The following is a 22,198-nucleotide window of genomic DNA, read 5'->3' on the forward strand; positions in this document are numbered from 1 at the left end:
CTACTCTCTAAGTTCAAAGAACCCAAGCAAAATAAATTAATTGGCGCCAAGCGATGCAAAAGACACACAAATCGTTGACGACTTGTTGAAGAGCGCGACTCAAAACATTTCAAGTGACGAGCTAGTCAATTAAGATGGGTTCTCAGTCGCGACGCAGTCTGAGAAATAATTGAAACGTTACGTCAATTATCGAAATGCTTCACCCAATTTCGACAGTTTCCATTGAGCTGTGGCTGCGACTAGAACTGCGAAAAGCGAGCCTGAAAATGTGCCGCATTCTGTTAATGTTTATCCTGTGCCTGGCGTGTCTTCAGGTTGTCAGCGGTGGCTGCAATCGCATACCCCAGGGCGCCACTGGAGAACGTTCGGCAGTCGATGATAATTTTAAGATACTAATCGATGGCAATCCAACGACCTATATACCCGATCATCAGTACAATGGTGAGCTGAGAGCACAGAACTAGGCAGAACTATGCGGTTTTCAATTATATACATTTTCCTAGTATCCCTCTCGTGTCCGATCAGCATGAAGTTCATTAGCTTTACTCTGGTCGTGGAGAGCGAAGATCACGCGGGAGCCTACAATGCTCAAGATATGACTGGACATTTTGAACTGTTTAGCAATGCCGAGACCAGATTTAGTACTGGCTGCGAGAACATGATCGAGAGCACCAATACGAATGCCAAGACACGCATTGATGTCTCCTGGATGGCGCCCAAGTCACCGGACAGCGGCTGTGTGCTGATCAAGGCGGGCGTGGTGCAGCATCGCGACGTGTGGTTCATCGACGATGGTTTCCTGACCAAACGCATCTGCCCGGAGGAGATCGATGAGCTGAATAGCCTAACGCCAGCGCTGCAAAATTGCTGTGCCTGCGATGAGGCAAAGTATGAGGTGCGTACCCAGTTGGCTCCACGATCTTAAGTTTAAGAATTTCTGCAAATTTCCATTTGAAGGAACCCGTGAGCCATTTCGATCTAGCTATGTCCGTCTGTGTATACTAAAGAACAAGCTTTGACTTTTTTCGACAGCTCTTTCATCTAAGCAGCACATTTTCCCTAAATCGATAAATATCGATTTCAAGCTTAGAATTTTTAAGCATGTTAAAGAGATTTGGTAGTTATTCTTTGGATATTTGTTTATATATAGAGATATATATACTTTTTCGGATACAGATAATTCTGGAGCGCAAGTGGGCTAGGAATACGCATGCCAAGGACTTTCCGGCAGAGGCTTGGCGCACACGTTTGGGCGAAATAATTGGCGCCTCGCATAGCTATAGCTATCGCTACTGGGCATATGGTGGACGTGCCAGCCAGGGCATGCAGGAGCTGGCCGAGCATGGAGCCACGCGTACACTGGAGCAGGAGATAAGAGATAATACGCAGGTGGGGCAGTTCACTAACTAAAGTCCTTTGGCCTGCTTCAACTAAGATTCTTCATCTTCTAGAATGGCGAGGTTCGTACCATAATCAAGGCACCAGGCATAGGACATCGTCAGAATCTCTTTGGCACCACCTTGGCCAATGCGCGTGTGGATTCGCAACATCATCAAATATCCTTGGCCGCCAAAATAGATCCCTCTCCGGATTGGATAGTCGGCGTGGCGGGCTTGGAATTGTGCTTGAGTAACTGTACTTGGCTGGAACGTAAGGTTTTGAATTTATATCCCTGGGACATAGGCACAGACTCAGGTCCTTCATACATGGTGAGAGCGTGACCATCTTTCGAGTTCACATCAAGCTTAACCCATTTCTATAAACAGTCAGCCGATCAGCCGCAGGTGCCGCCGGATGTCATACGTCGCATTAGCTCCACATATCCCAGCGATCATCGTTCGCCTTTCTATGACGATTCGGGAGCACCAATGAAGCCCCTAGCCACACTCTACGTGACCAGGAAAAAGCTATACATACGCGAGTGTGAGGAGGGTATGGCTTTAGATATTAGATCTTACCACAACCTTTAACCCACCTAAGTTCTATCTCATAGTGCCACAAGAAGGTCCCCTGGAGTGTGCGACTCACCCTTGGAACGATTGGAGCAACTGCAGCACGCGCTGCGGTCCTGGCTACTCGCAACGCTTTCGCAGCTATAAAAATCCAGCACTTGCGGCCAGCTACAGCTGCGATCGTCGCTTGGAGGAAGTGCGGCAGTGTCAGGGCATGCAATGCGGCACAGAGGATGAGCTGGCCTTTGGCGAGCCAGGTGTTGATAATCCCAATGGTCCGGACACCATAGCCGAGTGTGAGCTGACCATGTGGAGCGAGTGGTCACCTTGCTCAAAGACCTGTGGGCGGGGAATTTCCACGCGGACACGTGACTATTACAATCCCCTCGCAAGGTCACGTTGTCAGACAGTCATGCGATTGCCGCTGGAGGAGACAAGGCAATGCAGCGGCGCAGATTGTGGTGGCACTATAGCCGACAATAGCGGACTGGATGGCTTTCCAGAGCCTGACATATTTGGAGAGACCAACGAAGGTGGATTTGAAAATAGCAGGCCCGCTTGGGGCCAGAATAGCTACAACCCAAGGCCGGACATGGATTATGCTGGAGCGGACAGAAACAATGCAGGCTGGAGGGCCAATAACTTAGCTACGCCTATGCCAGCGGAGAATCCGCGTGGCTATGAGATCAACCGACAACAGCCGTACGAGATGGAGCGACCCACATCCAATAGCTACCACAATGAGCAGCTGCAGGGCAACAGAGGCAAGAACTCCAATGATTACAGAGGCAATAGCTACAACAATTACGATCCAGTCTCTAGCAATAACAACGACTACACGAACAGCCTTCAGAGGCCCGGCTTTAGCACACGGGCACCATCAGTACGTTACTCGGACCGCCAGCAGGAGTCGGGCAACAAATACAATGTGGTGCAGGACTACTGCTTCGAGAAACCATTCGCCTCTACACAACCTTGTCTGGCCAATCCGGTTATCGTGCGCAACTATTGGTTCTACGATCATGATGATCACGAGTGCAAAATCTTTACCACGGACAATTGCGACGAGAACAACAATCGCTTTCGCACTCTTATGGCATGCGAGGGCACATGTCTTCTGCCCCAAATCAATTTGGCACGCACAGAGGATAACGATGTGAATCCCTATGCAGGTGGACCAATGCAGCCTATCAATCCCTACGGATCTAGAGCAATGCAGGCCAGCAACTCCTATAGAGCTGGACAAATACCGTCCAGCAACTCCTATGGAGCGGGACCAATACAGTCCAGCAACTCCTATGGAACTGGAGCGATGCAGCCGAGCAATCCCTATGAGGCTGGACCAATACAGTCCAGCAACCCCTATGGAGCTGGAGCGATGCAGCCGAGCAGCCCCTATGGAGCTGGAGCGATACAGTCAAGCAATCCCTATGAAGCTGGAGCGATGCAGCCCATCAATACCTATGGAGCTGGAGCAATGCAGACGAGTGAAAGTTTCGGTGAAGGATTTGGGGAGCCCCAATCACAGACAAGAAACAAGTATAACAATGCCAGGCGTGGACGTTATGGCAGCTAATCATTTAATAAAGATAAAGCATAAACCCATTGCAAGGTGTTTTTCTTATGAGAATGTCGTAAGGAACAAAATCCATACAACAGACTTTTTAATTGTTTATAAGATCTTGTTCAAATTTGAGGATCGTGCTGAATTTCGTAACTTGTAGATTTTGCTGAAGATATTTTGATAAACAAAATGATTTCAGATAAACCAATCCGGCCAATCCAGACAGTTTTTCAATAGTGAGACAATCTTAAGATAATATATATTGTACACGTAAACGATTTAAATATCTGCGTAGATATAGATCGCAGATATAGGAACCGGAATTTTAGGTACTCCCTAAGTCAGATCTGCATTCATGTGCATATTTATCTGCGTTTATAATGGAATTTGTTCTCTGTTATGTGTCGTAAGTCCTGATTATCTGAATGCTGCGAATATTCAAGTCCACAACTGTCAATTTTGAAATACCTTTTGAGCACCAGCTGTACAATAATTCTCCTAAATACAACAGTGTTAAACTCTTTTCTCGCTCTGCCGTTTAAGAGCACAATCTTAAGCTCAGCTCTTAAAGCTCTTTATTTTCAATATGATTATTATACTCTATACAATTTGTTTTTCCGGCTTTTTGATTGAGTTTGTGGGCTGCGTCTGCTGATAAGCGATTTTGTATTTGTATCACTGGGTCAGAAAAATAAAGTTCTCTTGCCGGGCACAGCGGTAGCTGAGCTTATCAGTCTCCCAATTGGCTTTTTGCGAACCCACAACCGAAATCGACGCTCAGTTCCAAACAGCAGCTCAAGACGACGAGTACGGCAGTAAGAGCCTACGCTAAAGCTAGTCTTAGATTCAACTCGAGAGTTTCTCACAATGTGGCATTTGTTAACGCTGTACGTGATGTTGCCCTGTTGCGCTTGGGCATTGATCTGCACACGTCATCCGGCCAATACGCACACGCCCAAATCGCCAGTGGATGAGAACTATGTGATAAGCATAACTGGCAACCCGGAAACGTATATACTCGGACAGGAGTACAACGGTGAGCGCGTGAGTTCATTGGCCTTGCGCTTGAACTTCAAAGTTCTGTTTCCGATTGCTCTCAGTCGGCACGATTCAACAAGGTTCTAACTAGAAAAAAACTGGGATTCGGAGTGACCGACTAGGTGATACCCTTCCAATAACCATAACATACATTCGAACATTTAAAAAAGCATTCTCAAATAAGTAATATCTTTTTAGTCCGATCGTTAATATTGAATTAAACTTGAAATTTGTAAGCCTTAACAAAAAACTATGCTGAAAACGATATTTATCAGTTTTAGGAAAACAAATAACATGGCATACAACATTACCGAAATTTTCACCGCCCTGATATGGATATACTTTTTCGAGTTGTAAATGTGCGGCCTGTGGCATAGACTTCCACAAATTTGCAATTAGTACAGGGTATAAAAACAAAAACAAACATTTCGCAATGCTCATTTGCTCTTCTTTTCTTTTGTTTTGTAAACAAATCGCGGCGTACGCTTTCTTATCAGGACATTGCAAATTTGAGAGGTCTCACGTTTTCAAGGTCGGCTGCCGATAAGCCGCTTGTATACCGAATTCGATTAGTTATTTCATGAATTTCTTCCGACAGTTTCGCTCAATGCATTCAATGGACATCGCTATTTAAGCTACATTCTGGCACTGGAGAATGAAAATGGTGATTTTAGCTATATGAACGATTTGGGTCGCTTTGAGCTAAACGACATGGTTGAGACGCGTTTCAGGCCCAACTGCATCAACTTGGTGGAGAACACAAACACCAATCCCAAGACACACATGCATTTGACCTGGGTTGCGCCCAGTGAGCCGGGCAACGGCTGCATATTGATTCGGGCGACAGTGTTGCAACATCGCGACGTCTGGCACATGGACGATGGTGGACTAACGCGACGCATATGCGAGGAGGTAGTGGATGATGTGGAAAGTCAACCCACGACCAGTTCTTTGAACAGTCCTTGCTGTGCCTGTGATGAGGCGCGATATGAGGTGAGTCAAGGAACTTTTTGGGAAATCCTTATAATGTAAATCTAAGTTCCCAAGATAACAAAGGACTTGTCCAATGGGACATAATTTTGTTACATCTGTAGGCTATCAGTCAGTCCGTCAGGACAAACACATTATTGTCCTGCTATGGTTCACCCCAAATGCATTATTTGAATTCATAACTTGGCCCTGTAACTTACCAAATTAAGCAAATCCTTTATAGCTAACATTCGAGGGCGTCTGGTCACGTAATTTGCATCCAAAAGATTTTCCAGCGCGCGGCTGGGAGACGCGCTTTTGTGAGCTGGTGGGCGCCGCACATAGTTCCGACTATCGATTTTGGGAGTCAGGTGCGTTGGCCAGCGAAGGAGTCAAGCAATATGCTGAGCACTGCACTTCCAGAATGCTCGAGCGTGAATTTAGCATTAACTTTCGCGTGAGTCTGGCTAGCCTAAAAAGTTGTGGGAAATATTAATAGAATTATATTGCAGGATCAAAAAATACGCACCATAATCAAGGCACGTGGGCCCGCCTTTCCGAACTTGAACAGCAAAACGACAGCATCGGTGCGTGTGGATCCAGTGCATCACATGGTGTCATTTGCCTCCAAAATTGAGCCCTCTCCAGACTGGATTGTGGGCGTTAGCGGGCTGGAGTTGTGTCTGCGCAATTGCACGTGGCTGGAGACGAAGGTTATCAATTTGTATCCCTGGGATGTGGGCACCGATGCAGGACCCAGTTATACGGTAAGTAAATGAGTGCGTTTATGCTAAAAACTAATAAGTCTCGTGGGTGATCTAGTCCCCCGATCAGCCACAGGTGCCGCCGGATGTCATCAGACGCATACGCTCTGACTTTCCCAATGATCCGCGATCACCCTTCTACGATGATTCGGGTGCTCCCATGAAACCCATGGCCGTATTAACGGTGCGACGTCAACGCATCTACGAGAGGCGCTGTGTGGATGAAGAATGTGAGTAGCTTTATGTATTAAGGGTGTATTCAAATTAATATATTAACTAACGTTTACCCAAGCCAACAACGATGTGGATGTTCCACGTGAGTGTCTAACGCATCCCTGGTCCGGCTGGAGCGATTGCTCCACCAAATGCGGTGAGGGCATGCAGTATAGAAGACGTGTATACAAACAGCCTGAGCTGGCTAGGATTAACAATTGCAATGTGCCACAATATGAGGAGCACGCTTGCGAGGGACAAGTCTGCGGACTAAGCGAACCAATGCGCAACGTCGGCGACTACGACGAACTGAAAATGGGCCTGCAGCCCAATCAGTATCAGCGACGCGCTGAATGTCAGTTGACGGCTTGGAGCTCTTGGAGCACGTGCAGCGTCACCTGTGGCGAGGGCTATCAGGTTCGCCAGCGACAATATATTAATCCCAGCGCTGAGCTGAAATGCCAGAGCGTGCATAGGCTGGAGCTGCAGGAGATGCGTAAATGTGCGGGCAGAGCTTGTATGGGTAATTTGCCCGGTGGCGACATACAGGCACCATACGAGGAACGGGAGCGCAACCAAGCAGAGCCAGAGCTCGATCTGGAAAGTTATGACAGAGACAACAACAATAACAACAACAACTTTAATAGAGATTACGACGAGGAGCAAACAGATTATGATCGCAGAGCAAACGGCTTTGAGGTAGGCAATTTGAAAGGCAGCAAAGCTCAGTGGGGCCAAGATGCGCAGCGGCCACCAAAACGCAAAATGCCACAGCTAACAATGTTGCACCGGCCGGATAACAACCACGCAATGAATTATGGACAAACGCCAAGGCTGGAGGATGTGGAACGGGCGCCATGGCAACGCAGACTACCCAGTAGCAACTACGGAGAGGATGAGCAGCTGAGCTACGCTGGACAGCAACAACATGATGGCAACAGAGTCATGACTCAAATGCATCCAATTGCCGAGCAGGACGCTGAGCAGCAGCGCATGCCTTGGATTAGGCCAAACAACGTGATAAACAACCAAGGCAGAAACTTGGATCAAGCAAATCTTGGTGCAGAAGAAAATATGGATACATACATGTCCATGCGTTGCTTCCAAATGCTGCGCACCAATCAGCCGCGCTGCAAAAATCAAACGATTGTGGGTCACTTTTGGTTCTACAATTTCTGTGTCGATGAGTGTATGTTATTTGCGGCCGATCCGTGCGATCGCAACGTTAACAAGTTTAACAAGTGGGAGGAGTGTGAGGAGTGCCGCCGACCCGAGTTCCAGCAGATACAGGAGCAACGGTCCATCTCACAGGAATGCCAAATTATTTTAGCATCGCAGCGGGCGCAGCAAAGGTATCGGGATGTGGAGCGAAGTGTTTACTCCAGCAGAAGAAATAATGGCAATCGGCAGTGGGGCCGATGAGTGAGAAATATAACTAAGATATATGTACTTCATAGTACATTTATTTTTATTTTTGCGTAGTGTAAATTAGATTAATAGGACATACAACTCTCAATAAACAAAATACAAATGTGGTTGTATGTATGTATGTATGTACTACCGTTAAAGTTGAAAAAGATTGCAAGTTATCGCACAAAGCTCGATAACAATAAATTATACTCGATAAGTACTCAAGTACAAAAGCACTACAAGTTACATTTAAAAGCCTTCAATTCAACTTTATCATTTTATTAGTACTATTATTTCAAAATTCTGTTAGTAATTTGTGTTATGTTAATGCAATTATTAAAACGAATACATTCAGTAAATTATTCCAGCTCAAAGGCGATAAATTTTAGCTTTGGTATATATTGACAACTCTGCCGCATTGAACAGTAAAATTTGCGAAATAAATTGAACAGACACAAAAAGCAATACGGAAATGCAACAGCATCGTTTAACAATGATACGCAATTTGTTAGCGCTACGTTCTCTGGCACTTCAAATACCTAAATATCCGAAAGTGATTGATGCTTCCACATTGCAGCCACAACAAATGCCAAGCTTAACATTTCATCGGTATCTTACACAAGCAACGACAACCAAAACAAAATCAGATGAGCAAAAAGCAAATCGACAACAGCAAAAAATTACGCTTATTTCACCAAACCAGTCCATAAGCATCACTACATTGGATGAGGCACAGAAGTTGGCAAAGCGGCGTGATTTACATTTGCTGCGTTTGCAACAGCCGGACGCAAAAACAGGACGCGTTATTTTCAAGTGAGTTGCCCAAGATTACCAATTATAGGTACACCATACTAAAAAGACGCTCTTTACAGATTGGTCACATCTGCCGAAATTTTAGCAGATGAGTCGGAGGGCAAAGGCGCCGCTAAATCAAGTGCTGGAGATAAAGGCAACAAGAAGTCGGAGAAATCCCTAACCATTGGCGCTCGCATTACCGACCATGATCTGGCCTCCAGGCTGAAGAACATTACCAAATGGCTAAACAAGCGTCACGAGGTGCGCATTCTCATACAGGGCAATGCGAGTGGCGCCGATGAGGGCAATGCGGAGCGCATTGTGAAGACAATTGAAGCGACCATCAAGGAGCCGCAAATCCTTGGAAAAATTGTGCAAAAGCGTCAAAAGGGCAGTTTTATCAAATTTAGCATAATGCCTGTAGCAGCTGCTGCTGAAGCTAGCACAACAACAACGACGACGCCGCCGTCATCCCCGTCGTCAGCCACTGTAAAACAGTCGTGACAACCACTGTGGTTCAGGACGCACGTCATCGCATATAAAATACTAATGGTGTTACCTTTCATGATCGCACATCTAGACATAGGCCAGACAAAGCACAACTACTCCACCGTGCAGCGCAGCAATGATAAAGCCCACCCGGACTCTAAAAGGCCTGTGATGGTCGCCTTTGTCTCATTCTTGTTCATATTCGCCTTGAAGTATGTCTTTTGGATACGCACGTATTGTAGAAATGATCGCAGCAGTTGATAGTTTTCCCTTTTTTTTGTGTTTTTTAGTTTATATAAATTATATTATTAAATAAAATTTAATCTCATTTCTGCAATGTTTGATTAAAGTTGTTAACTTTTACCAAATGTTGCGAGATTGGGTCTGCATGCGTTATTTTCGTAGTTATTCTTTATATTTCTCCAATTCTTTATATACGCTGTATGATAGCGCGATTCGACGTTGATAAGATGCATAATGACAAAAACAAATGTAATAAACTGTAAAGGTATAAAAAGCAAACCTCTACAGGACTTTAAATATCGTTTATTTATTTATACGCACACTTAATAATATAGTGCAACATCTTTTGAATATACATATAATATTTATAATTTGTTTTACTTTTTATGATCGAGGATATATTAAAAATGTATTTGAATTAAAAGCACAGCTAATTTTGAATACAATTAAATTTTAAAACTATATTCAATTATTAAAATAAATAATAAGGCAATCTAAGTACATATATATATATATATCGAACCATTAGAAAAACTGACATTGCACAATATAAGCTAATTACACAAAAAATATAAATAAAGCTTGATGTTGGTTATTAAAAATAAATTAATTCGGGTTTTTGTATAGTGGAATATAATTTGTTTAGAAATACAATGTTTAAAAGAATTGCACGGCGTACGCAAATTATCAGACAGCTAAATCTTAAGATTTAACTAGATCTAAACGGGCTTTACAACATATTTTCTAGACTATTTCAAATAGCTATTGAGTTTGTGTTGAAATAAAGCAAAACTATAATAAATAAATAGAAACTAAGACAAACAAATAAATTAACTAAGCAAAGTTCTACAAATACGGCACAAGGAACATTGTCTATTAAAAATAAAACTATTATAGGAATACAAAATAATTGAATTGTTAAAAGCATTGAATGATTTGAAAACGATTCTGATAAAAACAAATTAAAAAAGCTGATAACAAACAAAAAAAAAACTCATGCTATGTCAGAACTGATAAAGCTTCAAATGGTGTTTAATGGATTGTTCTGACGACGCCGACGCCTAACTGATGAATCAGCATTATGCTTTTCTTTTTTAAATGAAAACCCTTTAAAACATTGATATTTCATACATCATAAATTTTTGGAATGGACTATGAATTAAATAAATAAACTACAGTAAATGCAAAAGCGATTTTGTATTTTTTGGGTAAGCTATGTTCCTTTTGTTGATGTTGTTGCTGCTATTATTGTAGTTGTTGTTTGTTTTTTTAAAGTTGCTGTTTGGTGTTCCACTTACTAGAGTTTTAGACACGCTGTATCTCAAAGAGCTTGACCTCCGTATCATACCATATGGCTGGCTCCACATTACGCAAATAAATGACGCCCCAAATGTAGGTGCGAAACCAAGCGGTGGTGCCGGAATTAGCCTGATATTTGCGTATTAGTATGGGATGCGGCACGGGCAGCAGACCTACCAGAGTGCCATGCTGCAAGAATTTCAGTATCTCCGATTCGTCGGTGAGGCCCTTGTCAATGCAGATCTTCTCCACCTGTGGCACGAGCACCTGTAGCAAACGCATAATGGTCTGCAGCGGCAGCTTTGAGCGCCACGAGACAATCCACTCGGGTGTGGGCGTCCAGCGATCACCATCGCCTGGCACCATTCGTATGCTGGAGCGATGTGCCACCGAGAGACGCGTCTGATCATCGCGTGACAGCGTCGGCGATGTGGATTTGGCGCCAGCTGCGCGCGGTGACCCTACGGGCGACTTGTCAAACGGCGTTAGGTCCGTTTTTTCATTGGGATGCGCCTGTTCGCGCTCGGTCATTTGACCAATGTCTGGCGTTTCAAGCAGCGAGGTTTTAAGCGTTCCCGGCTCGGCGGGTTGTGCCGTCAGCGCTGCAACCGGGTCCAGCTGTGTGTCACCCAGCTGCGAACGTTCATGCGATTCCGTTTCCGATTCGAGATCCTCCTCGGCTGTCGCCTCCTTATCCATGCGGCCAATGTCTACATCAGCACCTTCATCATCTTCGTCTTCATCCTCCTCCTCGGCATACTCGTCGGGCACCTGAGCCGAAGGCAGTTCCTGACTGGTCATGGCCGCTGCCTGTTTGCGCTGCGGCACGCGCGGCAAATTGAATTTGCTACCTGTTTTGCGTCCACTCAGACACTTGGATATGCCAGCCATATCCGTGGGCAAATTGGCCATGGCATGAAAGACATGACGTTTGCGTATTATCGTATAGACTAGATTCGAGTTGCCATCGAATTGGTACTGTATGATGTTGTTAAAGATCTCCAGCAAAAAGAACACCAAATGATGATTGCTGGGCGCTGAGAGCAGAAACCAGGGTGTGCTAAATGCCTCCAGCAAATGCAGCAGCTTCACGCTGGCCACCATTGAGAGCGTTTTGAGATAAGGCGACACATTGACCAGGATAGTCAGCAGGCAATCGAACAGTGGCTGCAACCGCTGATGGCCTGTGGCTATAATTTTGTGAAACACTGTGATGAGCAGATCCGCATGGGTGCCGGTAAAAACAGGTATATCCATTGGCACCGTGGCCGAGTAGGCCTTGTTCAGACGCACGCCAAAGTTGCGCTCACCTGGCGAAAGGAAACAGATTAGAATATATATAAAACATATCCATAGCTGGACAATTCTCACCCGAGAGCAGCAGCAATATGAAGACGCCAATGTGCATGAGACCGACGCGCGATTGATCCGCCCGTGAGTAGTTTAGATGATAAAGTATGGGTATGAGAATGTCCAGCACATCGGAGCTCTTCAGTACGAAATACAAGAATTTCTTGTTGTAGTCGCAAATCTTCCAGAACAATATAAGCAGTTCCTGATGGCAGTGCAGCCGCTTTGTTGAGTTGGGTAAATAGTTTTGCACCAGCGGATTGTTGAGCAGGCGCGTTATGCCCCGCAGCACAAAATGGAAATCCTCATCACGATGCACACGCGATAAGTAATTTATGAATAGATTGTCGCCGCAGCCGCCCTCATCGTAGGGTGTGACCAGCACTCCACCTGCATGGGTTAATTGATGTTGTTGTTGTTGTTCCTGCTGCTGCTGTTGATGCTGCACAACCATGTCATGATCCAAGGTGACAATCAGCAGCTGCAGACAGGCCTCCACTAGCGGCTCAGTGGTGTCCGCAAACAGCAGATGGTTGTAGGGCACACCAAAGCCAACGGGATCATAAGAGCACACCGTGTTCAAAAATGAGGTGAACAGTGGCAACGCATGCCTGTTATCCGCAGAGGTAAAGTAGGCAATCCATTTGTTGGGCTCTTCCGATTGCTGTGGGCTGCGGTACATTGGTTCCGAGAAGCAGGTAAGCAGCAGCTTTAACAGCTCCGTGCGTCTGCGTTCCATGTGTGCATTGCGCGGTGGTGATTGGGCGAATCCCACTCCTGCCTCCCAGATGTACTCGCAGCTGTCAATGTTAGCCAGCTCTTCGGCCTTCTCTGGCCCCGCACGACGTGTTGCCGTTACCGTAAAATCAGGACAGAAGAGTAAATCACATATAGCATTTAGAAGCGACTGCGCCAGCGGCACTGTTTGGCCATGAGTGGCCTGCTCCTGTGCGGGCAGACTGCTCCAGAAGAAATCACGCCACTTATCATCCTCGAAAATGTAAGGCAATATGCGTACCAGAAGACGCACACAGTTCAGCACGCACTGTTGGTCCGCCTGGGTGCGACAGCTGCTGTCGACGGCTTGTGCCAACTTCTCCACAGCCTTGTAGCAGAGTGTCGCCAAGTTGGCGGGATTATCGTTGCGTATTTGACGTATTTCACTAGCGGTGACCAGCGCAAACACATCCTCAAGCGTCGTTTGATGAGCCTGCCAGAATTGCTCCCAGAACTGTTCATCATTGTTGTCAATCTTTTGATTCTTCTGCGTCAGCTGGACAATCGCCTTGCGAAAGTTCAGCTTGGAGTCGGTGTTTCCCATATTGTGGCGCTGTTGGTGTGTTAAAACGCCTTATTTGCAGTTGCCGTGTCTGCTATTGCCTCAAGCAAAGTGTATGCAATTGCAATAATAAGGTTTTACATAAATTTCGCGTCGATCTTAATTCGAAAATTAAGAAATTCGCCTACGCACGTTAAGAAAATAGCGTAGCTATGTGTGTGATTCTTGTGTGTGTTGTTGTTGGCTGCCAGCAGTGGTGTCACAGAATCGATATGTTTTGCTTTTTAGCAGAAAGTATGGCATCACTCGCCCTATAGCAATATCGATGACGCCACAGGAAGCACTTGTAGTTTGTACTAAATGTATCGAGTTAAAAATGATCTAAATTAACAGACATAAAAAATTGTTTGATCGTGTTAGGTGTACCGAGTCTTACAAATGATTCAAGCTTGTCGTTACAATAAAAAATCTTGGATTACCATTAAATTTTATTATATTGAGTCCTAATAAGCAAACTGGTAGCCAAATGTCTTATAAGGCCATAACGACCACAGCAGCTGCTTTTCTAATGAAATATTAAATCTATAGAAATCCTTAGTTGCAAATAAATCAAGTTTTAACAAAATTTTTAAATATAAAGCCGCCAATTAATGCATAAAAGGTATCGATTAATCGATACAAATAACTATACGACATGAACATCCCCACTTTGCGCGGCAAGAAGAAGAAGCGCCAATACGTGGAAAAACATGTATAATTCCATTGAAATACCAGACTCCGACGACGATATGCCAGAACCAGCAACGGCTATGGCAAAATCAATAACCCGCGATAGTCAAATTAACGAGCATACGCCAGAAAAACAAAGAAAAATCTCAGTACCTAGTTCAGCAGAGACAATCACTACCAGAACATCTGGATTTTCACCGTCAGATGCATCCAGCAATTGTCCTCCAATAGAAATAAACAGCAAACAAGTGAGACATAGATCGAGAAAAACGCAACATACAGTTCGCAATGCAGCCGAAAATGAAATACAATTCGAGACAATACCGCTCGATGATGAGGCCACCGAGAGTGGTGTTAATCGATCTGTCCAAGATGACCAACGTCTGAAGGATAACAAGAACCTAAGAGTTGCCATTGGAAATATGGTAAACACGGAAGAGGTGCAGGCGATTGTTCAGCGAATTGCTAATGAGCGTGTGCGTTGTAATTTTTTGCTGGCCACCTATCAGGTAGGAATGCACAAAGTATGAAGTTTTTCATAAAATATTCAAGTACAACTATTTTTAGCTGCCTGACATAAATTTTGCACTAAACACACCCATTGAAGTGCTCAAGTTACAGTTTCAGGAACGCCTCAAGCAGCGCAGGGAGCGCACAAATACAGTAAATGCGCCAAACACAGCCACAACAAGTAACCCTCAAGTCAATATAAAAACAAATTCTGAAAAGCTATAATTGTTAAGTACAAACAAATTTTATCGTAAGCATAAAAGAAAATTAGTTGAGCGTAAAAAACTAATAATTCTGTTAAATATATGTAAATGTTAAATCACGCACTGCACTTGTTTATTTTTCTTCAACCAAATTATTTTCAATTCATTGTGAGTTGTGGGTACGCTTTTTGGCGCAGTCTCTGAAAAGTGCGTTTTAGTCAGTGGCACACAACAACCCAGCGTAGCCGTGATCGTCTAGTGGTTAGGACCCCACGTTGTGGCCGTGGTAACCCAGGTTCGAATCCTGGTCACGGCAATGCTGCAATTAAGCATTGTCACGGGCTGGGTTTATTTTTTAATTTTTTGTATTTATTAAATAGATACAAAATTTGTTTACTTTGTAAGGTAGGCTGCTGTTTAACAGCCAACAAAATAATTTGGTTAGACACATTACATAATTTGGATGCAATAAAATTGTTTGCTAACTAAATTATAATGGATATTCGCTTTGCGTCAGAGCCCTATGATGATTCCGACTCGGTTGAAACTGATGAGGACCCGGATCAGGCCACAAATGAAGAAGATTTAAAACAAATTGATGAAACCATTCAAAATATATCGAGAAATTTGCGCAAAGGCGATTGGACATACATGGGCCGACACCCAGAGGTATTCAAATCGTTTTTAATTATGGTACTCATATGTTTATATGATTTTCACTTCAGATACGCGCTATAATACGAGTTATTGTAACGGAAGCTATTAAAAAGCGGCCAAAAAATATTTTTAACTTTGCAGCAGATTTGTTCAGCCACAAAAAACAAAAAAAATTGACAAAAATGGTGAGATTTTAGTTGGCTGCCCTTACATTTAATCATATGACTATTTTTGCAGATTAACAAGCAATTGAAATGGGTCAACAGTCAGGTTCGCAGCGGCGCATGGTCGCCCGCCGACGGGGTCATGTTGTTCCCAGAGACAAGTAGCAGCTCTTTCGATGGGAAGAAACCAGATTGTGAGGTGCCTTTGAACAAAGCCTTTAGTGATTGTGAAGTGGAAAATCAGTGCCCCGAAAATTTCAAACCTAGCTGTTGAATTTATTGAAAAATTGTGTATTAAAAATTGAAAATGACAAGTGTTTGTAAAATCAAAAAAAAATTAAATACATAAAAACTAATGCCAAACAAATTAACTAGTTGCTCAATACTCAATTTTGAAGTTTCGATTTCGATTTGCTAGTCTTCTTCGCCTTCTTAAGGAAATTTGTAACAAGTGCCGCGTTTTTTTGATCGTTTTCCCTTTGCTTTTCCATTTCGATGGCAGTGGAAAATTCAATTAAGGTGTCCATCTGATAAGTCCTGCGTGCCTCGATTGCCATCTTAAATTCCTCTTCGGAACGTCGGAAATCCACTTGAAAAATGGAAAAGGTTTTCAAAATGGTCAAACACTTCTCGCAAAGAAAACGTGGCAAGCCCTGAACATCTTTAATCTGCGCATTAAAATAAAGCTATAACTAATGTAAGCCATATTGGGTGTTTGTCTGAAATACCTCGATGTGTACCGTATTGGCTATAATGCGTGTTAAACGACGGCCATTAAAAAGTGGACGCAATTTGATTCCATTTTCCACAGTTGCTCTACATTTGCAGATTCGGCAGCAATCGGTTAGGTCCAAATCATTTGGATTGACAAATGCAATTCTTCTAGTAAGACTTCCTTCATTCTCGGACATGATGAACAAAAAATTATAATTTAGTAGCGAACCTGTTATAAAATTTTAAAAGTCTATGCTGCAACGCATGCTTCTAAGTTTACGAATGTATTTTAAAAACATATATGATTTTTATACTTTCAACAACATTTTTGAATACTACCGCCGCGCACAATATTCACCTCGCTTGAAGTTAGCTGCACGCAATATCCAACTTGCTTAAAGTTGGCTGCGCGCAATTTTCAATATGCATTAAGTTGGCTGCTACCAATTTCCCAACAAGAGTGCAGTGTACAAGTCGCATTAGTGTTAAATTCATATTGATTAATTTTACAGACGTATTTGTCGGCGCAAATTATATACGAATTAACTTGCAAGTCTTAAATGATAACCCCATTAAAATTCAGGAAGCCCAACAAAACCCCAAGAAATCTGCATAAATTTCAACTCGAGTCTGCCATCTTTTTTGGTAAGTGTTGCCTCTTATACCCATTCTTTTTCGAGGCCAATTCGCCGCATTGCTTTTTCGCCTTTGTTGTGCTATGCTCATTCTGCCGAATAATGCCGCAAGGTTACGTTTTGTTTTGTTTGTTCTTTATTTTAAATACATTTATTAGAAGGCAAAAACTATTTCTTAGGCAGTGAACAATAGTTTTCAATTAAAATCAACGTACACGAATATAGGAAAAACATTTGCCTCCTTATTCAATACTTGCCAATAATTATATTGTGCCGTAATAAAAATTAAAATCATGCCATAATACTAAAGCCAAGGAACGTTTAAAAATGGTTATCTATAATAAGATTTGTTACGCATCATATTGGGAATTTTGCTTTACAATCATTTTTATTAAGCAGCATACCTATTATACCGTACTACGCCTAAATTAGCAAGTGCAGTAACTGTGGCAACTTGGTCGCCCGGCGAAAGCATAAGGGAACATGTCAAATAACATTCACATAACATAGCTTTAACATAACAACGTTGGCTTTGAAAGGCGACGTTCGGAGTATGTAGCTTGCTGGAGTTTGCTTCAGTTGTGTTTCATTACAAAAAAAAAGAGAAAAAAAGAAAGTCCCCATACCGATAAAATTTTTTGTAAAATGTTGCCAAACGACAGAAAAATATTAAGGTGCAACAAAAAGACACGAATGAATGAAATTAAACAATTCAACCATTTTTCCTGATACCTTTCGCAGGCAACACGCTCGTCAGAATCAAAATCAGACTGCGCGGCGGCCTATCCAAAGACTCAACGCTGGAAGACTTAACCACAACAACAACAACAGCAGCAGTCACAACAAGATGAGCAAAGCTGATCCCATATCGCTCAGTTTCCACGACTCTTGTCTGCGGATGTCCGACGTCCAACTGCTGCACGGACCACGCTGGCTGAACGATCAGGCACTTAGCTCGAATAGTCAATATCAATTTCTATGTATATTTATATATATTGTTATTTCAGATTTTGAGCTTCTATTATGAGTATCTGTCGCATGTCAAGTACAAGAACAACAACGATCTGTACTTCATAGCGCCCGAGGTAACGCAGTGCATGAAGTATATGGATGACTCCGAGCTAGAGATGCTCTTCGACGAGCATGATGCGGTCAACAAGCCATTCATATTCTTTGCGCTCAATGATAATGGAACCACTGAAGCAGGTGGCACCCATTGGTCGCTGTTGGTGCTCTCTCGACCGGAGAAGACGTTCTTTCACTTTGACTCCTATGGCAATAACAATACGGGCCCCTCGATGGAACTGATGACAAAGGTCAAGGAGTTGTTGGGCGTACGACAGGCCAAGTTTCGTCCGATGCGTTGCTTGCAACAGGCCAATGGCTACGACTGTGGAATTCATGTCATCTGCATGACCGATCACATAGCGGACTATGTGAATCGCTACGAGTTGATCGAGGGCTTACCCACGTTGCACATTGACACGGTGAAGGCCAAGAGGGCAGAGCTGCTCAAGCTGATCCTCTCACTGGGCGGCAAGGACTAAACTATTAAATACTTTGTTATCATTTTTGTAGCTCTAAGTGACCTTTCATAAAACGTTACTAATTGTAAAATGCACTGTGAATACGATTCAACCGTATACGCTTAAAACAACTTGTGAGTGTGAAAGAGCGGGTGAGTAAGGTTCTGTGCGACGCATTCCTTATATGGTGGATGGCAAACGTTGAACGCAAGCTGATCTTCCATGTGAATGCGATATTTATTATAATAATAATTTGTATAATTTACTCTGGCCCAGTGCTTGGCACTAGAAAAAGAGACAAAACCGAGCCCAGCACATTTGAAAGAAGTGCGACTCATGTATTTTTAGTTGGATTTCGAATAAATATTTGTTTATCCAAGCCAAAGCGCTCATATTTATCATGGCTCCAAGGGAACAAACGGCAGCATAATATTTCTGTTTGTTTGCCCAAGAATTGTAGATGTGTGTAAAAAGATTTCCATATGACGGAAGAAGGGCTATTACAGCCTTTTTAGCAGTGATGCACTTCCATGAGAACATATAGAAAGCTAATATAAAGACATATTCATAATCGATAAAATATAAATGTATAATTTATTAAGAGATCCGACTACTCCTTTAATCCCATGGGATAGGATAGGCTATACATACAAAGAGAGCTTCCATAAGGCTCTTTTAACACTAGAAGTTGCTCTTCCTGGAAAGGCGAATAATTAAAACTGGGTAATATAATCGTGTTGGTAGTGAAAAAACAATACCCATGCTTATTATGTACATCAGTTTTCATCAGGCGATGCGCTGCCCAAGATAGCATCACTTTTGTTAATTAGCCCATACGAGCCGAGGCAGGACACAGTCCATATAAAATATTCAGTTTTACGTTGTAGTCCGTATAGTATGGTCGGGCCGTGGCTATTACAGTGCTATCACAACTATGCTCTGCTCGTGGGTGTTACCTCTTACCGTCGGGTGGCCGGCAGTTTTCGACAGACCTGGCTGACACGCTCCTATGCGCTGTTCCTGAATGTCCTTACGCTTTCACTGCTGCCCGGGGCACTCTGGTTTTCGTTACACTACATAAAGACAATTAATTCGTTTCCCAATTTGATAATATATACCACATACATACTGTACACGGTATCTTACGCAGCCGTTGCCTATACCCTAATCTCACGTGGTAGTCGGGATAAAGCTCTGCTGGAAGTGGAGAGAATTGTGAATAGGTTGAAGGGCCAGAAAAAGGTACATAATGTGCTAGACAACGAGGGTGACTGCGGCTCTCTGGCCTATTTATTTCAGCTAAAACTTGGCACTATGCTGTATTTGTGCTTGACCGGCATGACATCCTGCCTGATGATGCCGAACATAACTAACTGGATGGCCATCATCTGCGCTTTCTTTTTCGGGAATACTATGAATATACCCCTGTTGGCCATCTATCGCTATTTTCTAGCCCTTTGGGACATTGCCTATTGCTATCAGTATCTTAATTCAGAGCTGGAGCACTTTATGAGCTGTGTGCGCCAGAGATACCCTACAAATGCTGAGCTGGAGGAGCTGCAGCGACTGTGGTCACTGCACAGTCTGCTGACCCGTTGCACACTGCGAATCAATAAGATCTATGGACTGCTATTGCTGACGACCCGATTCGACAATCTGGTATTTTGTGTAGTCTATGGGTATTGGGGCATACTCTTCTCCTTCAGCATAAAAGCGCCGATATATATGCTTGTCTTTGGCGCCACCAATTATAATATGCGCCTGCTGGATTTCTACCTATTGAATTTCATGTGCGATCAGACTGTACGTTTTCAGAGCTCGGCCCATCATGTCCTTAGCGAGGGCTATTGGTTCAAGGAGGTGTATATCATTCATGATTTTTACCTACAATATTATATATTTAATAGCTATCGTATATTATCCTTGCAGCTGGATGCCTATGTGCTATATGTGTGTACTTCAAAGTTGAACCTTTGGGTTTGCGGCCTCTACAAGGTGAATCGTAGATGCTGGTTTCAAATGATAGGCTCCATTTTTGGGTTTTCTATATTGTTGCTGCAATTTCACCTGCTGTTGAATAAATACACTTTGTGAAGCGCTAATTATAAACTAAATGTATATTAAAACTATATACACTTAAATAGAGAGCACTCTTATCATATAATATACATATCCATATACAATAATATGTTCTGATAATCATAATAAACAAAAGTCAAAAGCGCTCGTCTTGCACCAGTGTCCAGTCTGATCGGGCTAACAATAATTAAAACAAATTAATATGATCTAAAGCAGAATCGTATGTACAAACAGATATGGTAAATAGTAATTGAAACAATTGATTATAACATACATATATGTATAACTATCGCGTTTGCAGCAGGCATCAGGCGCACAAAATAAACTTATGAATATACAAATACATAAATAAATTGAGCAACTTAATATGATCTATATACATGTCTGATGAGGCAACTTAATTAATTATGATCTATAAAATTTAATATAATCTATGTCAGTCTTATGTTCATAGCCACAGCAAGCAAACAATTATTTAATCAAATTAATACAATTAATATCAATATCATATTCCCAGCCAGATCGGCAATCAATAATTTCAACAAATATATATATAATCCATATCAATATCGAGAAGCGTAAACATATCGATCATATTATACACACTCATCTGCATTCGGTATTTAGTATATATTACAATAGGTTACTTTTATAAGAGCTCATTTCAAACAATGCAATCAAAATAGATAAGTTAACAACTGCCGCCCAGCGACAAGATGAGCTTAAGCAGATCAGCCCGCTTGGCCTTCACCGTATCAAAGTGCAATATGGGTAAGCCCTCGATCATCCCGTAGCGACTCACATAACCCGCTATATGATCGGTCATGCAGATGACATGAATGCCACAGTCGTAGCCGTTGGCCTGTTGCAGGCAACGCATAGGACGAAACTGGGCCAAACGCATGCCCAGCATACCCTTCACCTTGTTCATCAGCTTTATGGAGGTTGCCGTATTGCTGTTCCCATAGGAGTCAAAGTGAAAGAACGTCTGCTCTGGTCGAGAGAGCACCAGCAGCGACCAATGGGTGCCTCCCTCTTCAGTGGCTCCATTATCGTTGAGCGCAAAGAAAATAAATGGTTTGTAGACAGCGTTATTCTTGTTCAGGAGCAGCGCCAACTCGGAGTCATCCATATACTTCATGCACTGTGTCACCTCGGGCGCTATGAAGTACAGATCATTGTTGTTCTTGTACTTGACATGCGACAGATACTCATAAAAGAAGCTCAAAATCTGCAAAACAATTGATAAATATATATAGATATTGGTATTAACTAATCGAGCTAGATGCCTGATCGTTCAGCCAGCGTGGTCCGTGCAGCAGTTGGACGTCGGACATCCGCAGACAAGAGTCGTGGAAACTGAGCGATATGGGATCTGCTTTGTTCATTTTGTTGTTGTGTTTGTGGAGTCTGAATTGTGTATACGGCGCACAGTCTGATTTTGATTGTGACGTGCGTGTTGCCTGAAAGTGTACGAAAAGGTTTTACAATTTTGTAATTTAGTGTTTTGGCTGCTTATGTGTTGTAATTGTTTAACCTTAAAATCTTTCTGTCATTTGGCAACATTTTACAAGAAATGTATAGGATACGTGATATTTTTCATTTGGAATAGAAAT

The 22,198-nt window shown here is 42.9% G+C and overlaps 9 protein-coding genes, 1 long non-coding RNA gene and 1 other non-coding gene across 12 annotated transcripts; 8 read left to right on the forward strand and 3 right to left on the reverse strand.

Annotated features, from left to right (window-relative positions):
* Positions 1 to 42: 42 nt before the first annotated feature.
* Positions 43 to 3,528, forward strand: LOC135428025 (spondin-1). Its single transcript, XM_064681812.1, has 6 exons — positions 43 to 441; positions 504 to 895; positions 1,177 to 1,389; positions 1,452 to 1,709; positions 1,767 to 1,932; positions 1,994 to 3,528. Exons 1-6 carry the CDS (start codon positions 195 to 197, stop codon positions 3,526 to 3,528), a joined length of 2,811 nt encoding a protein of 936 aa, XP_064537882.1. The 5' UTR covers positions 43 to 194.
* Positions 3,529 to 4,292: 764 nt separating this feature from the next.
* On the forward strand, positions 4,293 to 8,035 carry LOC135428247 (spondin-1). Its single transcript, XM_064682100.1, has 6 exons — positions 4,293 to 4,552; positions 5,153 to 5,547; positions 5,768 to 5,980; positions 6,036 to 6,290; positions 6,346 to 6,517; positions 6,580 to 8,035. The coding sequence occupies exons 1-6, from the start codon at positions 4,384 to 4,386 to the stop codon at positions 7,920 to 7,922; spliced, it is 2,547 nt and encodes an 848-aa protein (XP_064538170.1). The 5' UTR covers positions 4,293 to 4,383; the 3' UTR covers positions 7,923 to 8,035.
* A 196-nt stretch (positions 8,036 to 8,231) lies between these two features.
* Positions 8,232 to 9,590, forward strand: mIF3 (mitochondrial translation initiation factor 3). Its single transcript, XM_064682103.1, has 2 exons — positions 8,232 to 8,723; positions 8,783 to 9,590. The coding sequence occupies exons 1-2, from the start codon at positions 8,383 to 8,385 to the stop codon at positions 9,207 to 9,209; spliced, it is 768 nt and encodes a 255-aa protein (XP_064538173.1). The 5' UTR covers positions 8,232 to 8,382; the 3' UTR covers positions 9,210 to 9,590.
* An 851-nt stretch (positions 9,591 to 10,441) lies between these two features.
* On the reverse strand, positions 10,442 to 13,612 carry LOC135428246 (protein HID1). Its single transcript, XM_064682099.1, has 2 exons — positions 12,108 to 13,612; positions 10,442 to 12,046 (listed from the first exon to the last, which is right to left on the reverse strand). The coding sequence occupies exons 1-2, from the start codon at positions 13,405 to 13,407 to the stop codon at positions 10,743 to 10,745; spliced, it is 2,604 nt and encodes an 867-aa protein (XP_064538169.1). The 5' UTR covers positions 13,408 to 13,612; the 3' UTR covers positions 10,442 to 10,742.
* Positions 13,613 to 14,005: 393 nt separating this feature from the next.
* On the forward strand, positions 14,006 to 14,930 carry LOC135428251 (uncharacterized). The gene is made up of 2 exons (XM_064682104.1): positions 14,006 to 14,603; positions 14,662 to 14,930. The coding sequence occupies exons 1-2, from the start codon at positions 14,115 to 14,117 to the stop codon at positions 14,827 to 14,829; spliced, it is 657 nt and encodes a 218-aa protein (XP_064538174.1). The 5' UTR covers positions 14,006 to 14,114; the 3' UTR covers positions 14,830 to 14,930.
* A 121-nt stretch (positions 14,931 to 15,051) lies between these two features.
* Positions 15,052 to 15,123, forward strand: TRNAH-GUG (transfer RNA histidin (anticodon GUG)). Its single transcript has one exon. It is a non-coding gene; the product is annotated as a tRNA-His (tRNA).
* A 99-nt stretch (positions 15,124 to 15,222) lies between these two features.
* Positions 15,223 to 15,995, forward strand: LOC135428252 (uncharacterized). Its single transcript, XM_064682105.1, has 3 exons — positions 15,223 to 15,476; positions 15,533 to 15,649; positions 15,702 to 15,995. Exons 1-3 carry the CDS (start codon positions 15,303 to 15,305, stop codon positions 15,900 to 15,902), a joined length of 492 nt encoding a protein of 163 aa, XP_064538175.1. The 5' UTR covers positions 15,223 to 15,302; the 3' UTR covers positions 15,903 to 15,995.
* LOC135428253 (uncharacterized) lies at positions 15,884 to 16,657 on the reverse strand. The gene is made up of 2 exons (XR_010436224.1): positions 16,357 to 16,657; positions 15,884 to 16,296 (listed from the first exon to the last, which is right to left on the reverse strand). It is a non-coding gene; the product is annotated as an uncharacterized LOC135428253 (long non-coding RNA).
* Positions 16,658 to 16,789: 132 nt separating this feature from the next.
* Positions 16,790 to 18,594, forward strand: Den1 (Deneddylase 1). 2 transcript variants are annotated; one of them, XM_064682102.1, is made up of 3 exons: positions 16,790 to 16,987; positions 17,719 to 17,923; positions 17,985 to 18,594. In XM_064682102.1, the coding sequence occupies exons 2-3, from the start codon at positions 17,825 to 17,827 to the stop codon at positions 18,522 to 18,524; spliced, it is 639 nt and encodes a 212-aa protein (XP_064538172.1). In that variant the 5' UTR covers positions 16,790 to 16,987; positions 17,719 to 17,824; the 3' UTR covers positions 18,525 to 18,594. The 2 variants fall into 2 exon arrangements, with proteins under 2 accessions (XP_064538172.1, XP_064538171.1); XM_064682101.1 differs by lacking the exon at positions 16,790 to 16,987 and adding an exon at positions 17,502 to 17,651.
* An 806-nt stretch (positions 18,595 to 19,400) lies between these two features.
* On the forward strand, positions 19,401 to 20,607 carry LOC135428027 (putative gustatory receptor 59b). Its single transcript, XM_064681817.1, has 2 exons — positions 19,401 to 20,363; positions 20,433 to 20,607. Exons 1-2 carry the CDS (start codon positions 19,401 to 19,403, stop codon positions 20,595 to 20,597), a joined length of 1,128 nt encoding a protein of 375 aa, XP_064537887.1. The 3' UTR covers positions 20,598 to 20,607.
* A 586-nt stretch (positions 20,608 to 21,193) lies between these two features.
* Positions 21,194 to 22,111, reverse strand: LOC135427938 (sentrin-specific protease 8-like). The gene is made up of 2 exons (XM_064681701.1): positions 21,872 to 22,111; positions 21,194 to 21,813 (listed from the first exon to the last, which is right to left on the reverse strand). The coding sequence occupies exons 1-2, from the start codon at positions 21,968 to 21,970 to the stop codon at positions 21,274 to 21,276; spliced, it is 639 nt and encodes a 212-aa protein (XP_064537771.1). The 5' UTR covers positions 21,971 to 22,111; the 3' UTR covers positions 21,194 to 21,273.
* Between the last annotated feature and the right edge of the window lie 87 nt (positions 22,112 to 22,198).

Source organism: Drosophila montana, unplaced genomic scaffold (genome assembly GCF_035044405.1).
Source record: "Drosophila montana isolate Dmon_TW-CO22-7 unplaced genomic scaffold, ASM3504440v1 contig_2438_1, whole genome shotgun sequence".
Classification (NCBI taxonomy): domain Eukaryota; kingdom Metazoa; phylum Arthropoda; class Insecta; order Diptera; family Drosophilidae; genus Drosophila; species Drosophila montana.

Bases quoted from the DNA above. Each gene is read 5' to 3' on its own strand.
- LOC135428025 (XM_064681812.1), top strand. From the start codon at position 195: ATGCTTCACCCAATTTCGACAGTTTCCATTGAGCTGTGGCTGCGACTA. The intron at 896-1,176 runs GTGCGTACCCAG...TTTCGGATACAG, and splicing joins GCGATGAGGCAAAGTATGAG to ATAATTCTGGAGCGCAAGTG. The intron at 1,710-1,766 runs GTGAGAGCGTGA...TTCTATAAACAG, and splicing joins ACTCAGGTCCTTCATACATG to TCAGCCGATCAGCCGCAGGT.
- LOC135428247 (XM_064682100.1), top strand. From the start codon at position 4,384: ATGTGGCATTTGTTAACGCTGTACGTGATGTTGCCCTGTTGCGCTTGG. The intron at 5,981-6,035 runs GTGAGTCTGGCT...ATTATATTGCAG, and splicing joins AATTTAGCATTAACTTTCGC to GATCAAAAAATACGCACCAT. The intron at 6,518-6,579 runs GTGAGTAGCTTT...CGTTTACCCAAG, and splicing joins GCGCTGTGTGGATGAAGAAT to CCAACAACGATGTGGATGTT.
- mIF3 (XM_064682103.1), top strand. From the start codon at position 8,383: ATGCAACAGCATCGTTTAACAATGATACGCAATTTGTTAGCGCTACGT. The intron at 8,724-8,782 runs GTGAGTTGCCCA...CGCTCTTTACAG, and splicing joins ACAGGACGCGTTATTTTCAA to ATTGGTCACATCTGCCGAAA.
- LOC135428246 (XM_064682099.1), bottom strand. From the start codon at position 13,407: ATGGGAAACACCGACTCCAAGCTGAACTTTCGCAAGGCGATTGTCCAG. The intron at 12,047-12,107 runs GTGAGAATTGTC...TCCTTTCGCCAG, and splicing joins CATATTGCTGCTGCTCTCGG to GTGAGCGCAACTTTGGCGTG.
- LOC135428251 (XM_064682104.1), top strand. From the start codon at position 14,115: ATGTATAATTCCATTGAAATACCAGACTCCGACGACGATATGCCAGAA. The intron at 14,604-14,661 runs GTAGGAATGCAC...AACTATTTTTAG, and splicing joins TTTTGCTGGCCACCTATCAG to CTGCCTGACATAAATTTTGC.
- LOC135428252 (XM_064682105.1), top strand. From the start codon at position 15,303: ATGGATATTCGCTTTGCGTCAGAGCCCTATGATGATTCCGACTCGGTT. The intron at 15,477-15,532 runs GTATTCAAATCG...TTTTCACTTCAG, and splicing joins ACATGGGCCGACACCCAGAG to ATACGCGCTATAATACGAGT. The intron at 15,650-15,701 runs GTGAGATTTTAG...CTATTTTTGCAG, and splicing joins AAAAAAAATTGACAAAAATG to ATTAACAAGCAATTGAAATG.
- Den1 (XM_064682101.1), top strand. From the start codon at position 17,623: ATGTTGCCAAACGACAGAAAAATATTAAG. The intron at 17,652-17,718 runs GTGCAACAAAAA...TACCTTTCGCAG, and splicing joins AACGACAGAAAAATATTAAG to GCAACACGCTCGTCAGAATC. The intron at 17,924-17,984 runs GCACTTAGCTCG...TTGTTATTTCAG, and splicing joins CACGCTGGCTGAACGATCAG to ATTTTGAGCTTCTATTATGA.
- LOC135428027 (XM_064681817.1), top strand. From the start codon at position 19,401: ATGGTCGGGCCGTGGCTATTACAGTGCTATCACAACTATGCTCTGCTC. The intron at 20,364-20,432 runs GTGTATATCATT...TTATCCTTGCAG, and splicing joins AGGGCTATTGGTTCAAGGAG to CTGGATGCCTATGTGCTATA.
- LOC135427938 (XM_064681701.1), bottom strand. From the start codon at position 21,970: ATGAACAAAGCAGATCCCATATCGCTCAGTTTCCACGACTCTTGTCTG. The intron at 21,814-21,871 runs GCATCTAGCTCG...ATTGTTTTGCAG, and splicing joins CACGCTGGCTGAACGATCAG to ATTTTGAGCTTCTTTTATGA.